We start from the raw sequence: 14306 nt of genomic DNA, 5'->3' as shown, positions 1-14306 counted from the left end.
CCCTATACTACCTTCTATTTGTAACTTAAAACCATGAAGGTTTGATGAATTTTTTATCTTAATGTTTCATAATTTATAGTCTATGACTATAGCTAGACACCTTGCTATCCAGGTATCACTAGCCTGAACCCAGATAGACTATCACAGGGATGGGTCTCAATGAATATTACCCTCGTATAGTTAGGGCATGGTGCAAAGAATCCAGGTCTGCTGGCTTGGTTTCTTTGGGGTCCAAGTAATGTCACACAGAGATGATCTCTCTTCCCCAGACAGATTTCACTCTTTATCATGTCACCATTGAACGAATCTTGGTTTGTTGTCCTAGCCTAAGAGTTCAACTACTTAAAACTTGGGGAAGGTCAATTGAGGATAGAAAGAAGTATGACCTTACATGGGAGGTAGTCAGCCTGAACACTGATGATTTTTAGAGGGTGAAAGGTAAATAGACGTAAAGAAAAGTTTTATGGCCGGATGCAGTGGCTCGCACCTGTATTCCCAGCACTTTGGGAGGCCAAAGTGGGTGGTGAAATGTGCCACAAGGGATGTTCACAGGTGTTTTAAATGGTTGAAATTTTATGTTTTCCATGGTCTGTCTCAGTGGTATAGATACAGATAATAATTGGGTAAGGGTTTTTTTTTCCTCTCATAATAAATACAGAGTATTTTAAAACAATCAGAGGTAGAGCATGTTTATCTATGGCAATGCTAAAAAGGTATGAAGGTCAGTTAATTGAAAATTGTCATTAATACAGTATTTTCAGTTTCTAAATCACTTGAACCCAGGAGTTCAAGACCAGCCTGGGCAACATGGTGAAACTCCGTCTCTACAAAAAAGACAAAAATTAGTCGGGCATGGTAGCGTGTGCCTGAATTCCCAGCTACTTGGGAAGCTGAGGTGGGAGGATCAGTTGAGCGTGGGAAGTTGAGGCTGCAGTGAGCCAGGACTGCGCCACTGTACTCCAGCCTGGGTGGCAGAGCGAGATCCTGTCTCAAAAAACAAAGAAGTTTTACATTGGAGATGAACAGTTTTAATGTATTTAACTTTCCTTGGACTTGACTTCCAGGAGATAAGTCATGTTCTTCAGTAATGTATTTTTTCAGGTCCTCTGTCACAGAAGCCGAAATCATAGATCCCTCTAGGGGAGCAGTTTTTAAGTTGGGTGCTGTTAGAGGGACCCTGGGTTTTAGTGGGCACTGAGAGTCTGTCACTAACACTGGAAAGATTCCCAGCTACTCATGGTGCTGTTGATAGCATTTCCCTGGCATTTTCACATTTCATACATTGTCAGACCTGTGTTTTTTCATGAAAAGGAAAGAAAATTTTTGTTCATGGTAACAATTTAAATTTTGCTAATTTAAAGATTTGTTAGTAATTGCTTTTTATTCTTTTTTAGTTACCGTGAAAAAGCAAAGAAAGATGCTGCCGCTGTGGGTAATCATGTTGCCAAATTGCTGCAGTCCATTGGCCAGGTAAGCTACTGGGCACACTGTGCCCATACAGGCCTGAGCACGTAACTCCAGCCAGAAAGGGTTTAGAGACAGAGGGTGTGGCACTGGCTCTGTGCTTCTTTAGAGGGAGCTGTCATTTCCCTGCCTAATGGGAGAGCTTGTGATAAGGAAACAAGATATTTTTAAAGTGCTCTCCCAGCTCTTGGAGAAAGCCTTCCCATCTCACAGTGATTGGCTTTGTGCCGCACCCTTTGTTAATCTTCTCTTTTAAACTGGAACAGAATCTGTATTTATCTCTTTACAGGCACCAGAGTCCATTTCAGAGAAAGAATTAAAATTACTCTGTAAGTCCCCTTAAATTAATTTCCTTATTTTGCTTGATAGAAATGTGCCACAGGGAATGTTCCCAGGTATTTTGAATGGTTGAAATTTTAAGTTTTCCATGGCCTCAGTGATATAGATATAGATAATTATTGGGTAAGGTTTTTTTTTTCCTCTCATAATACAATACATGGCGAGTATTTTAAGACTGAATCAGAGGTAGAACATGTTTATCTGTGGCAATGCTATAAAGGCTTGACGGTCAGTTAATTGAAAATTGCCATTAATACAGTATTTTCAGTTTTTAAATTTTAAGTAATTTAGGAAGCTTTTTTGTCTGAAGACTTTGGGTGTGAAGTCTTGAGTCACATGTACATTGACAATATTGGTTTAAATACTCATTTTGATCTGTGTTAAATGACTGTAATGGAGTTAAGAATTTTGCCATCTAGTTTCGGAGTGGTTAGGTTCGTAGGAGTCTTCTCAGTAACTCCTCAGTAGGCCAAAAGCATTTTCTTTTATTTAAGAGTCAGTTTCAAAATACCCAATCTGTTGTGCATGCCATCTGAAGATTTCTCCCTGTAGCTACTGCTCCTACGTCCTGTGGAAGTTTATATTTTGCATGCTCCCCATCCTTAAAATAGATTTATCCAAGCTTTCCATTTTATGACTTCTCCACAATGTCTGTTTAGGCTCAGTTTTAATGTTTTCTGCCACTACTAATCTTGCACCTTGTTTGTTCTATTAGACTAATCTTGAATTAGCGTTTGTTGTATTAGATTATATAATACTAGATCACAAGTTTGATGCTGGGTATTTGAACATTTATTATTCTGTTCTACTTTGGGGCGTTTTTGAAAATTTCAATAATACAAAGCTTAAAAAAAGTCATTACATATATCAAGAGTACAATTCATAAACCTCTCTCCTTTAGGACTACTTATCCATAATAATGATGAAAACTATTATTTTTAGAGCCATATCAGGCATTGTGCTAGAGATGCACTTTATACAGATGTCACATTTAATCTGTAGAACAATTCTCAAAGGTAAACAGTATCATCCCCATTTTACACTTGAAAACTGAGGTTCAGAGAGGCCATCACCTTACTTGCTTCTGAACTGGTTGTAGTGCCAGGGATATAAATTTAAGGTGACTCATGTTCTAGTGCTTTCTCTGCTATTAGAACCAAGGAGAAAACATTTCTTCACATTCTCATGTCTGAGAAGGGTATACACATAATTCTCTGTTCTTAAAGTCACCTGTGATTCATAATATTCACCAGTCACAGTCATTACTTCCAGAATATCTTTCCTCTGTTCAGGCAGCAATTCTGCATTTCTTCGAGTGGTAAGATGTCGATCCTTAGCTGAAGAATATGGTTTGGATACAATTAACAAGGATGAAATTAGTAAGTATAATAGCCTTCTGATTCTGGGTTAATTTTAATTAATTTAAAAGATATAAATATTTTGTGTATAATAGTGTTGAGTATATGGTGATGATATAAAAGATAATGTAAACATTCATATTCTAATTTTATTCTAAGCTTATCTAGGTAATTATAATTTATATATTATATGAAACTTACTGTATGCATAAAGTCATATTTAGGTCACTGAGTCCATTGTGTGATATGTATGAGTTAAAGTCAGTATGTTACTACTTCAGTAGAGATTGTGTGACTCCAGCTAATAGTCCTGAAACTCAAGTATATAGTAAATTCAGCCCTTCATTGTTTGTTACATTGCAAATTAACCAAATTAAACTGAAATTTTTTTTCCTTTCAGTTTCTAGCATGGACAATCCAGATAATGAAATAGTGTTGTACTTAATGTTACGGGCTGTTGATAGATTTCATAAACAACATGGTAGATATCCAGGTAAGAATAGCAATTGAATTACCAGATATAATAAGATCTTCAATAAAACATTTAAATTGAAAGTGTTCTCAGGGTATTTATAATAGTGTTGCTTGAATTTCACATTGTGAACAGATTACACCCCAAACGTTCCCCAGTGAAGAACCACCTTTTGTTTTTTAAGTTTAACTATTTGCAAAATAGTGTTCGATTCTAAACTATTACAGGGGGATGTTGGTTGAATATGTATAGAAGAAAACTTTTTTCTGTCATTTTCCATAGTTTGTTACTAAGACTCACACTGAGTTTAATTTAGTGGAATAGGAAAGCCACAAGAAATATGCTGGCCAGGCATAGTACGGTGGCTCACGTCTGTAATGCCAGCACTTTGGGAGACTGATTCAGGCAGATTGCTTGAGCCCAGGAGTTGGAGACCAGCGTGGGCAACATGGTGGAACCCCATCTCTACTGAAGATACAAAAAATTAGCCAGACATGGTGGTGTGCACTTGTAGACTCAGCTACTCGGGAGGATCACCTGAGCCTGGAAAGTTGGGGCTACAGTGAGTTGTGATTGTGCCACTACACTCCAGCCTGGGTGACTGTGGTGAGACTGTCTCAAAAAAAAAAAAAGTATGCTACTAATTTCTGAACTCAATAACTCTGAAGATGTAGGAATTTCTTTGTTTAGTTATCTACTTTTTATCTTCAGCAAATGTAGTCATTGGAGAATTGGCATAATCTCAAAGATCTGAGGTTGCTCAGAATATTTTTCTTTGGGATGATAATTTTAATTGTGCAGGATTATTGCATAGCAACACATTCTAGGGGTGTCATAAAACCTGCTGCTCCATCTGATACAGTGTGTTTCCAGAGTTTATAGTCTTTTTTTTTTTCTTTTGAGACGGAGTCTCGCTCTGTCGCCCAGGCTGGAGTGCAGTGGCGTGATCTCAGCTCACTGCAACCTCCGCCTCCTGGGTTTAAGCAATTTTCCTGCCTCAGCCTCCCGAGTAGCTGGGACTATAGGCGCCCGCCACCTCGCCCGGCTAATTTTTGTATTTTTAGTAGAAACAGGGTTTCACCATGTTGGCCAGGCTGGTCTCAAACTCCTGACCTCAAGTGATCCTCCTGCGTTGGCCTCCCAAAGTGCAGGGATTACACGCATGAGCCACTGCGCTGCCCAGAGTTTATAGTCCTAACAAGCAAGCTTACTAGAAGAAAAAAAAAGAATAAACACCAAATATGTATTGCTTTATTTGTATTATTTGATTAGTATTTATTTCAGTTATCTGTTGCATAACAAACCACTTCAAAACTTAGTGGTTTAAAACAATAAATAGTGTCGTGATTTTGTGGATTGCCTGGTCTCAGGCAGTTCTCCTTGGGGAGGCATGCAGTTGCTTGAGCCTGGGGGTGGAGTCATTCTGAAGGCTTGACTGACTGAGTTAGACATGCAAGAAGACATTTTTACTCATGTAACTAGCACCTTAGTCAGAACAGTGGGAATAGCTGGCGGCTGGTCAGGTATCTCTTCACGTGGCTAGCTTGGACTTCCTTTTGGCATGTCAGTTGGCGTCTGCAGTTAACATTCCAAAAAACCCAAGTGGAAGGTACAGGGCTTTTTATGACCTAGCTTTGGAAGTCATACAGCATCACTTATGAGCTAAGTAACTTAATCTCTCTGTGCTTTAGTTTTCTCTTCTATAAATGGAGATAACTATACATACTTCATAGGACTGTTTTGAGGATTCAATCAATTAATATAGATATAAGGTCCTTAGAACAGTGTCCAGCATCTATTAATGCTCAATAAATGTGACCTATTATTGGCCAGGCATGGTGGCTCACACCTGTAATCCCAGCACTTTGGGAGGCCAAGGCGGGTGGATCACTTGAGGCCAGGAGTTCGAGACCAGCCTAGCCAACACTGAAACTAAAAATAGAAAAAATTAGCTGTGTGTGGTGGCGCTCTCCTGTAGTCTCAGTTTCTTGGGAGGCTGAGGCATGAGAATCATTTGAACCTGGCAGGCAGAGGTTGCAGTGAGCCGAGACTGCACCACTGCACTCCAGCCTAGGTAACAGCAAGACTCTCTCTCAAAAGAAAAAAAAAAAGTTACCTATTATTAATAGCTTTATGTCCTCAGTGTCATTTATCATTTAGTCTTTTAGAATTGGAGAATAACTTTTATAAAGAGTATAAGTAGGACATTACTTTCTCATTCATTAAGTTCTTCTATCAAATAATTATTAAGCACTATGTGCCAGATGCTTTTCTAGACAGTGAATATGATGCAATTAATAAAGATTTAATTAAATTCAAATTTTTACTAGGTTTTAGTTGGTCTCTGATTATAGGTTTGTGATATGTGCAAATATTGGTCTCATACTTTGTTATTTTTGTTCTTCAGTTTCATACATATTTTGACTAGAACATCTGAAACTAGATTAAATAAAGGAGTTGGCCATTAATTTTGAATCACATTTATTTTAATGAAAACTAACTTTTATTTTTAGGAGTATCTAACTATCAAGTTGAAGAAGATATAGGAAAGTTGAAGTCTTGTCTCACTGGCTTCCTTCAGGAATATGGTTTATCTGTAATGGTGAAAGATGATTATGTCCACGAATTGTGAGTATTTTTTAGGGTATCTAGGAGATGATTCCACACCTGTCATAAGGCTAATCAAAATTCATGTCTCTGTGGTCTCCTTTAGTTGCCGATATGGAGCTGCTGAGCCACATACCATTGCTGCATTCTTGGGGGGTGAGTTCCATATATGAGAAGACTCACCTGTTGTTACATAGTACAGTTACTATTTTAATACGAAGTTTTGTCGTCTAGCTATTTTAATTAGGGAGGTCGGTGAAGCAGGATGTTATATTTCTTTTTCTTTTTTTTTTTTGAGACGCAGTCTCACTGTTTTGCCCAGGTTGGAGTGTATTGATGCCATCATAGCTCGCTGCAACCTCAAACTCCTGGGCTCAAGTGATCTCTCGCCTCCGCCTCCTGAATAGCTGGGACTACAGGCATGTGCCAGTAAGCCTGGCTAATTTTTCAATTTTTTGTAGAGACAGGGTCCCACTATGTTGCTCAGGTTAGGATACTTACTCAGTTGCCCCATACTGGTCTCCCTGCCTTCCATCTCTCCCACTGCCATCCAACTTAAACTCCTTAAGAGTCATTAATCCTTCTAAAGCATAGCTCTGATTGTGTCCTTTTACTAACCCTCTGCCCCACCAATATACATAACACTCTACAACAGTCCTCCAAGCAAGTCCAAGGACTTTGGCTTGACGTTAAAAAACCCTGTGTTTTGGTTCCACTCGGCCTTTCCAGCCTTGGTTTTATCATATTACTTGCTTTCCCCCCAGGATGCCCTTTGATTTCCTGCTCCTAGATCTTTGCTCCTCTGTGCCTATTTGCCTTAAAAATATGTTTTTCTGCATGTCCAAAACCTATATGTTCTTCAAGACCCAACTCAAAAATGACATGTCTTTCATAAAAGCTCCCTTTACTTCCCTCCCTCACTCTACTTCCCCCTTGTCTTAGTCAGTTTGGGCTGCTGTAACAGAATATCATCGACTTATAAACAATAAAAATTTGTCACAGAGTTCTGGAGGCTAGAAGTCTGGGATCAGGGTGCCAGCATGGTCAGGTCTGGTGAGCGCCCATTTCCTGGTTCATAGGCAGCTCTCTCTTCTGTGTTCTCACATGGTGAAAAAAAAAAAAAATGGCAAGAGAAGTCTCTGGGGTCTCTTCTTAGGGCACTAATCCTATTCATGAAGGTTCTACGCTCTTGACCTAGTCACCTACCAAAGGCCCTATCCTCATACAATTACACTGGGGGTTAGGATTTCAACATATGAATTTGAGGGGGAAACGAACCATTCAGTCCATAACACCCCTCAAAAAAAATTACTGTCCTGTGATCTCCTGTGGACTGAGCTATTAGCTTGTAGCATTTTCCTTCTAGATGTTGAATGTTTTAAAGGCAGATTTAGGTCTAATTAATATTTGAAGTGTTCAAAATGTAAATGAATCATACAGACCTAAGAAAACTATTTTCTAAGCAAATCCAAATTAAAGCCTGATTCAGAATAATTTATTTTAAACTAAAACCAAGTAGTCTCTTGTGCCAAAATAGCAAAATTTTCTGCCAATTCACAGAAAAGGGCAAATTATTATTTATTCAGATGCAGTCCAGAATCTAAGAAGAGGTACAGCCAGATGGATGGACTGGATGACTTAACTATAGCAGAAAAAAGTATAAATTGAAGGTTTTCTTTGTTTGTTTGTTTTTTTTTTTGGTTTTTACTTCTGTGCATTCTGTAATCATTTTGCACAGTGCCATTATATCCCTTCACTTCCTTCAGGTTTTATTCAAATGCTGTCTTCTCTGCGATGCCATCCCTGACTCCCCTATTTAAAATACAAACCCCTTCTCTTGTATTTATATCTCCCTTATTTGCTTTTTCTCCTTAGCACCTATGGTCAGTTGACATACTACACATTCTATTTATTTGTAAATTCTCTCTCTCTTGCTGCTAAAAAGTAGCATGAGGGTAAGTGGATCTTCTTGTCTTTTTTCCTTACTGTATCCCTACTGCCTAGAACAGTATTTGGTGCACAGTAGTCTCAAATTCTATCCAGTCGGCTGAGCGCGGTGGCTAATGCTTGTAAGGCCTCCGCTTTGGGAGGCTGAGGTGGGCGGATCACTTGAGGTCAGGAGTTCAAAACCATCCTGGCCAACATGGTGAAACTCCATCTCTACTAAAAATACAAAAAAAATATCCAGGTGTGGTGGCAGGCATCTGTAATCCCAGCTACTTGGGAGGCTGAGGCAAGAGAATCACTTGAACTTGGGAGGAGGAGGTTGCAGTGAGCCGAGATCACGCCACTGCACTCCAGCCTGGGTGACAGAGTGAGACTCTAGTCTAAAAAAAAAAAAAAATTCTATCCAGTCCGTGAATATTTGGGAAAGAGGAATCTTCAGCTTATAGAAGATGCACAAGTTTTTTTCTTAGTAGTTTTTTTGTTTTGAGTAAATATAGCAGTCTGGCGATATTTAATATAGATCCTTCCTAAATTACAAATGCATTCAGAACAAATATACCTTTCTCCTCTTTTATTATAAAACAGATACAAGGTAAAATTCAAATGCAGCAGTAGGGTGTCCTTTGAGAATCTTTTATGCCTGTGTGTATCCTTTAAAGTTTGGTCAACCACACTACTGTTTAGATTTCCTTTAATAACAAAAAGAATTATAGGCTTTTATGTTGATATGACTCAGTAAGCTAACTGCATCTGTTTTGGGTCACTTTAAAACACCTTTGCTTTTGAAAAGGAAAGGTTTCTTTACAGAATTGAGTATGTAACTCTTGAAGTTTACTCTTTCAAAGATTTGCTTTTCTCCTTTTTCCTTTCAGGAGCTGCTGCTCAAGAGGTCATCAAAATAATCACCAAACAATTTGTAATTTTTAATAATACTTACATTTACAGTGGCATGTCACAAACTTCAGCAACTTTCCAGTTGTAGAGTAAGCAAGCACCTTAAGTAGTGTGTTAATGATTGAAACTGTAATTGCCTTCGGGTTGTGCTTTAGTCTGTAAAATTCTAAAGGAGAGCTGCTAAATTGTTTTCTTAATAAACATTTTTCTCATTTGTAATAATGTAGTCTTGTTCTTTGTGGGGAGGGGAAAGGAGACAGTCATTTTCCTAGAAAATGAATCCTATCCATTTCTCACTGAGCATCAATACTGGCTTGCTATTTCAAAGTTACTTGTCATAGATTATCCTTGTGTTTTATTAGAGATAATTAAAAAATTTTTTTCTTACCATCTTCAATAATGAATTTAAGCCATGTGCAGATGTTAGCTATGGACATTTTAGGACCATCATCATTTGTTAAAATGAATAGAATTTAAAAAGATATTTCTGGATATGTAGTTTTCCCAGAAAACAAGACCATCCCCTTGTATGTAGTATTATCTTAATTAACTTGAGTTTTGGCTGCCTAACCTACTTCTTGAAATTTTATGGGGTCATTCTACTCATATATATACTCTTAAATTTAGTCACATGGGACTAATAGCATTCACCAGCATATTAGAGGGCAAAAAAAAAAAAAGGAAGTAGTAGATGCAAACGGAGTGGAAATCCAGAATCCAGAAGTGGGGGCAGTTCCCGGTTTTGGGCTTGATGTATTAATACTTAGGGCTGAGGAACGTGGTCCGTGGTGCATGACTCTTAGTAGCTAAGGCCCATAATCTGCTGCAACTGTCTCTGAGGGCAGCGTCTCTTAAGTGAGAACCTGTTAGATTTGCTAGGGTACCTCACAGGGACTTGGTTTTCCGGACGCTGTGTCAGCCATTCTTTGGCTGTTCTTCACTGTATCGGGGACCTTCCCCTCGCCTTCATCGCCTAGCAGTCCCATGGGCTGCATTTTACGGCAGAGGCGGCAAGGGACAGGCCTAGGCCTTGGCCCCACTCTGATCCTTTGGTCCAGGCGCGGAGAAGTCCTCCTGGACTGAACTCCGGAAGGCCCCTGGTGAGGTGGAGGCCTGGCTGCCCCTGTGGGGCTGTGGTGACCATTAGCGAGGTGCCCAACAAAAGGGAGAACACACAGCACAGATGCCAGGTGGAGGGGAGGTTGGGGCTCCGCCGTCCTGTGCTTCGCGGCCACCGTCCCATAGCCAGGCCTCGTCAACCGCGTGCACAGTCACCTAATTTTGGGGGTAATGCTCGTCTGAGGTAAAAACCCTAAAAACCGGGGGCGGTGAGATTTCTCTTTCAAATTGTAGCTTTTTAAAAAATCTTGCGGCCGGGACACCGACCACCCCATTGCCCTTGGCAACCTAGGGCACCCGCGGAAGCGTAAGACACCGTGCAGGGGCGGCGGGGCTGCCGGCCGGAAGTCCCGCCCGCGGACGTGAGCCTGGTCGGCTGGGCGGGAAACCCTGTCGTGCGTCGTGGCAGGTGGGCGGTGATGAAGAAAGGGCGGAAGCTCCCGCTTGAGGGTAGACGCCACGGCCTCCGCTCCCGCGCGTTGTTGTCCTGCCTTACCGCGCTTGGAAACTCTGTATGTTGGCGCCTGTGTAAGGCGGGTTGGGCTGGCCAGGATGTCTTACCGCCCCGTCAGGCCCTTCTTAGCCCACGTGAGAAGGGTCGAGTTGGGGGACGGGGCCTTTATGAGCAGGTGCCAGGCCCCGGCTGTAGTCCCCACAGCCCTTGGCGGGAAGAGACAGTTTAGAGACGTGTAAAGCCTGGCAGTATTCCCCCCTATTTCACTTCTGAGTCCCCAGGCGCCTCCCCAGGTGACTTTGATGTGTGGAGAGGGTGGGACCCACCGGTGAGGTCGTTTCCCAGAGCCAGGGCCGGGCCGCATGTCACACAGCACCTGAGCGAGGAGGGCCTGCTGAGGGGGCTGATGGCTCACGAGTGGCCCGCGCGGCTAACCAGTGTCCTGCTCCCACGCAGGACTTGCGAGCCCTGGTCAGAGAGGAGCCTGGAGGGGCCACCTAAGCTCTGCACAAGGAATTCATGCAACTCTGTAGGTGAGCGGGCCGCAGGCTGAATGGGCAGGAAGCCGGGCGGGGTGAGCGCCCCCGCCTTGGAAAGGTTACGTGTCTGTTACCTGTGGAACCCGGGAGGAGGCCCTGAGGATTTATGCTCTGGGCTGGAGTGGGGGGGTGTTCATATTGCAGAGCCAGCTGACTTCTGGTACCCACAGTGCGTTTTCTGGGACCTGAATGACTGTTATTTCTTGACCGTTTAAACGATCGAAAACAAACTTGCCCCTTCTCTCTTGCGTCTTCTTTAGAGGGTATTTTCGCTATATATAATTACAAGCTGGATATCCGCTGACAAAAAACAATTTAGTGGTGGGATTATCAGCCCTGCCAGCCTTACACAAAAAGATGCCATTTATCTTTCTGATATACTGGGATAATATTTCGATTTCAAAAAGCTTTCTTGGCCTGGTGTGGTGGTGGGCGCCTGTAATCCCAGCTACTGGGGAGGCTGAGGCAGGAGAGTCGCTTGAACCCGGGAGGCGGAGGTTGCAGTGAGCCGAGATGGCGCCACTGCACTCCAGCCTGGGCGACAGAGCCAGACTGTCTCAAAAAAAAAAAAAAAAAAAAAAAAAAAAAAAAAAAACTTTCTTTATTTTTATTTATTTATTTTGAGACAGGGTCTCTCTCCATCATCCAGGTTGGCGTGCAGTGGCGCGGTCTTGGCTCACTGCAACCTCCATCTCCTGGGCTCAAGGGATCTTCCCACCTCAGCCTCCCAAGTAGCTGGGATTACAGGTGCGTGACCACGCCCAGCTAATTTTTGTACTTTTCTTTGGTGGAGACGGGGTTTCACCATGTTGGCCAGGCTGGTCTCCAACTCCTGGCCTGAAGTCTTCCGCCCACCTCGGCCTCCCAAAGTGCTGGGATTACAGGCGCGAGCTACCACCCCCGGCCCCCCAAAAGCTTTTGTATACATTTTCTAAATCAGGTAAACGAGTAATATTCAGCTACTTTTCTTGCTGAAATTTGAATTTGAGTTAACACTACTGTTTTGGGGAGTGGGTTGAGTGAAACGTGTAAGTGGGAGAGGTTCTCTCTGTCATCCAGAAAAAAATCCTTTTTTCCTGTGAGAATACAGTAAAGAATTTTGAAATCTCCTTGTTTGTGGCAGTACATATATTCACTAAATTACTAAAAGCACTTCATAATCTGCTTTATATGGCAGATGCTTTTGTTCTTGAGAATATACTTGTTTTATAATTTTAAATATAATTTTATGATTATCAATCCCTTGAAAGTTATAACTTATCCTTTGCTATGGGTGTTTGTAAGCACTTCTCAAGTAAATAGATGACTTGTGTTAATGCTACCAAGTACTTGGCAAACTCTTTTTGTGCAAAGTAACCATTTATAAGAAAAAAGTATAAAAACAAAGGGAGAAAAGAGTGTGGGTGGCCAGTTTTAATTTCAAAGCATTTAGGTTTAAAAGTTATACATTACCCCTCTTAGGCCAGGCACGGTGGCTCACACCTGTAACCCCAGCAATTCCGAGGCGGGTGGATCACCTGAGATCAGGAGTTCGAGACCAGCGTGGCCAACATTGTGAAAGCCTGTCTCTACTAAAAATACAAAAATTAGCCAGGCATGGTGGTGCGTGCCTGTAATTCCAGCCACTCAGGAGGCGGAGACAGGAGAATTGCTTGAACCCGGGAGGTGGAGGTTGCAGTGAGCTGAGATCACACCACTGCACTCCAGCCTGGGCAACAGAGTGAGACTCCAAAGAAAAAAGAAAAAGTTATACATTACGCCTCTTAAAAATTACATTAAAAGCAGAATAGATTGGATAATTAAAATTAAGGAAATAGTCCTTAAGGTTGTCCATGAAACAAAAACATCCATATATGATAACAATTTTCCATTTTCTAAAGAGTTCATCTTTTTAAATCTGGTAATATTTTCCAAATCTTAACCCATTTGTTCAAAAGCAATATGTATTTATATATGGGAGACAGTATAAGAGAGGATAAGAGTGTAGGCCCTAGCCTGAAATTTTCTTGGCTCCCATTTTAACTCTGGCACTTACTAGCACTTTGAAGTTAGTCAAATTATTTGCCCTCTCCTCATGTATCTTCGTCCTTATAATTCCCTCATAAGGTTATTGTGAAGACTAAAAAGAATATTCATAAAGTGTAAAGAACAAAGTCTAGCCTCAATAGGTATTTACTGAATGTTAGAAGCTGTTATTATAAAAATTGTGAAAAATAGAAAATAGTGGGATAAAACCCATAGAACCACCAACTAAAGACAAGTGTTAATATGTCGTCTTTCTAGCCAGTCTTATTTTATGTTTACCTCTATCTACTTTGGATCATACTATAGATTAAATTGAGTCTTACTCTTTTTGGTTAACTTTGTAACATAGCATTTTTCTTTGCTATTGAACATTTCTAGTAAATGTGAATATTCTTGTAATAATATCCAATCCTGTGGACTTATAACATACCTACTTCTATTTTAATGTAATATTTAGGTTAAAAAATGGGCCAGGCATGGTGACTCATGCCTCTAATCTCAGCCCTTTGGGAGGCCAAGACGGGAGGATCACTTGAAGCCAGGAATTCAAGACCAGTCTGGGCAACATAGCAAAATCCCTGTCTCTACAAAAATATTTAAAAATTAGCCCAGTGTGGTGATGTGTGCCTGTAGACTCAGCTACTCGGAATGCTGAGGCAGGAGGATCACTTGAGCCCAGGAGTTTGAAGCTGCAGTGAGCCAAGATCATGCCACTGCACTACAGCCTGGGTGACAGATTGAGACCCTATCTCTTAAAAAAAAAAAAAAAGGCAAAAATAATATACTTGTACATTTGTATACTACTTTATAAAAGATTTTTACATTTGTTATTTCTTTAAACATTTCTTTGTGCTTAGGTATTTTCTTTTTTTTTTTTTCTTTTTGAGACAAGGCCTTGCTCTATAAATGGATAATTGGATATCTCTCTTTAACAACATAGTGTTGGAAGAAATAAGAATTTTAGAGTTTTGTGAATCCTGATTTGTTGCTCTAAGAAGTTAACTGGACTCTGAGGCATTTTTTCTAACTAATCAGTTTAGCATTTTAAAGTAGGGTATGTGAGAGGCCATATCAGAGTTGCCAGTTAT

General features: G+C 40.8%; 2 protein-coding genes across 31 annotated transcripts in view; both read left to right on the top strand.

Moving 5' to 3' along the window:
- The window catches only part of NAE1 (NEDD8 activating enzyme E1 subunit 1), a 28157-nt gene extending 18857 nt beyond the window's left edge, over nt 1–9300 (top strand). For all 3 annotated transcript variants that reach the window (XM_063796223.1, XM_009430923.5, NM_001246388.2), the window contains 7 exons: nt 1395–1470; nt 1754–1793; nt 3096–3182; nt 3562–3654; nt 6147–6261; nt 6347–6396; nt 9060–9300. In XM_063796223.1, coding sequence (XP_063652293.1) covers nt 1395–1470; nt 1754–1793; nt 3096–3182; nt 3562–3654; nt 6147–6261; nt 6347–6396; nt 9060–9169 — 571 coding nt within the window. In that variant the 3' untranslated portion in view covers nt 9170–9300. The remainder of the gene's footprint in view (nt 1–1394; nt 1471–1753; nt 1794–3095; nt 3183–3561; nt 3655–6146; nt 6262–6346; nt 6397–9059) is intronic.
- Nucleotides 9301–10530: 1230 nt separating this feature from the next.
- Nucleotides 10531–14306, top strand: part of TERB1 (telomere repeat binding bouquet formation protein 1) — a 48524-nt gene continuing 44748 nt past the window's right edge. For 6 of the 28 annotated variants that reach the window (XM_054669392.2, XM_054669388.2, XM_054669387.2 and 3 more), the window contains exon 1: nt 10553–10712. The gene's annotated coding sequence lies outside the window, so the exon portion shown is untranslated. Of the gene's footprint in view, nt 10713–11099; nt 11188–14306 lie in introns of those variants that run through there. The other 22 variants (XM_063797218.1, XM_063797214.1, XM_063797221.1 and 19 more) reach the window with 14 other exon arrangements.

The sequence above is a fragment of the Pan troglodytes genome, chromosome 18, assembly GCF_028858775.2.
Source record: "Pan troglodytes isolate AG18354 chromosome 18, NHGRI_mPanTro3-v2.0_pri, whole genome shotgun sequence".
Taxonomy (NCBI): Eukaryota; Metazoa; Chordata; class Mammalia; order Primates; family Hominidae; genus Pan; species Pan troglodytes.
This window is presented reverse-complemented; position numbering and strand designations above follow the sequence as displayed.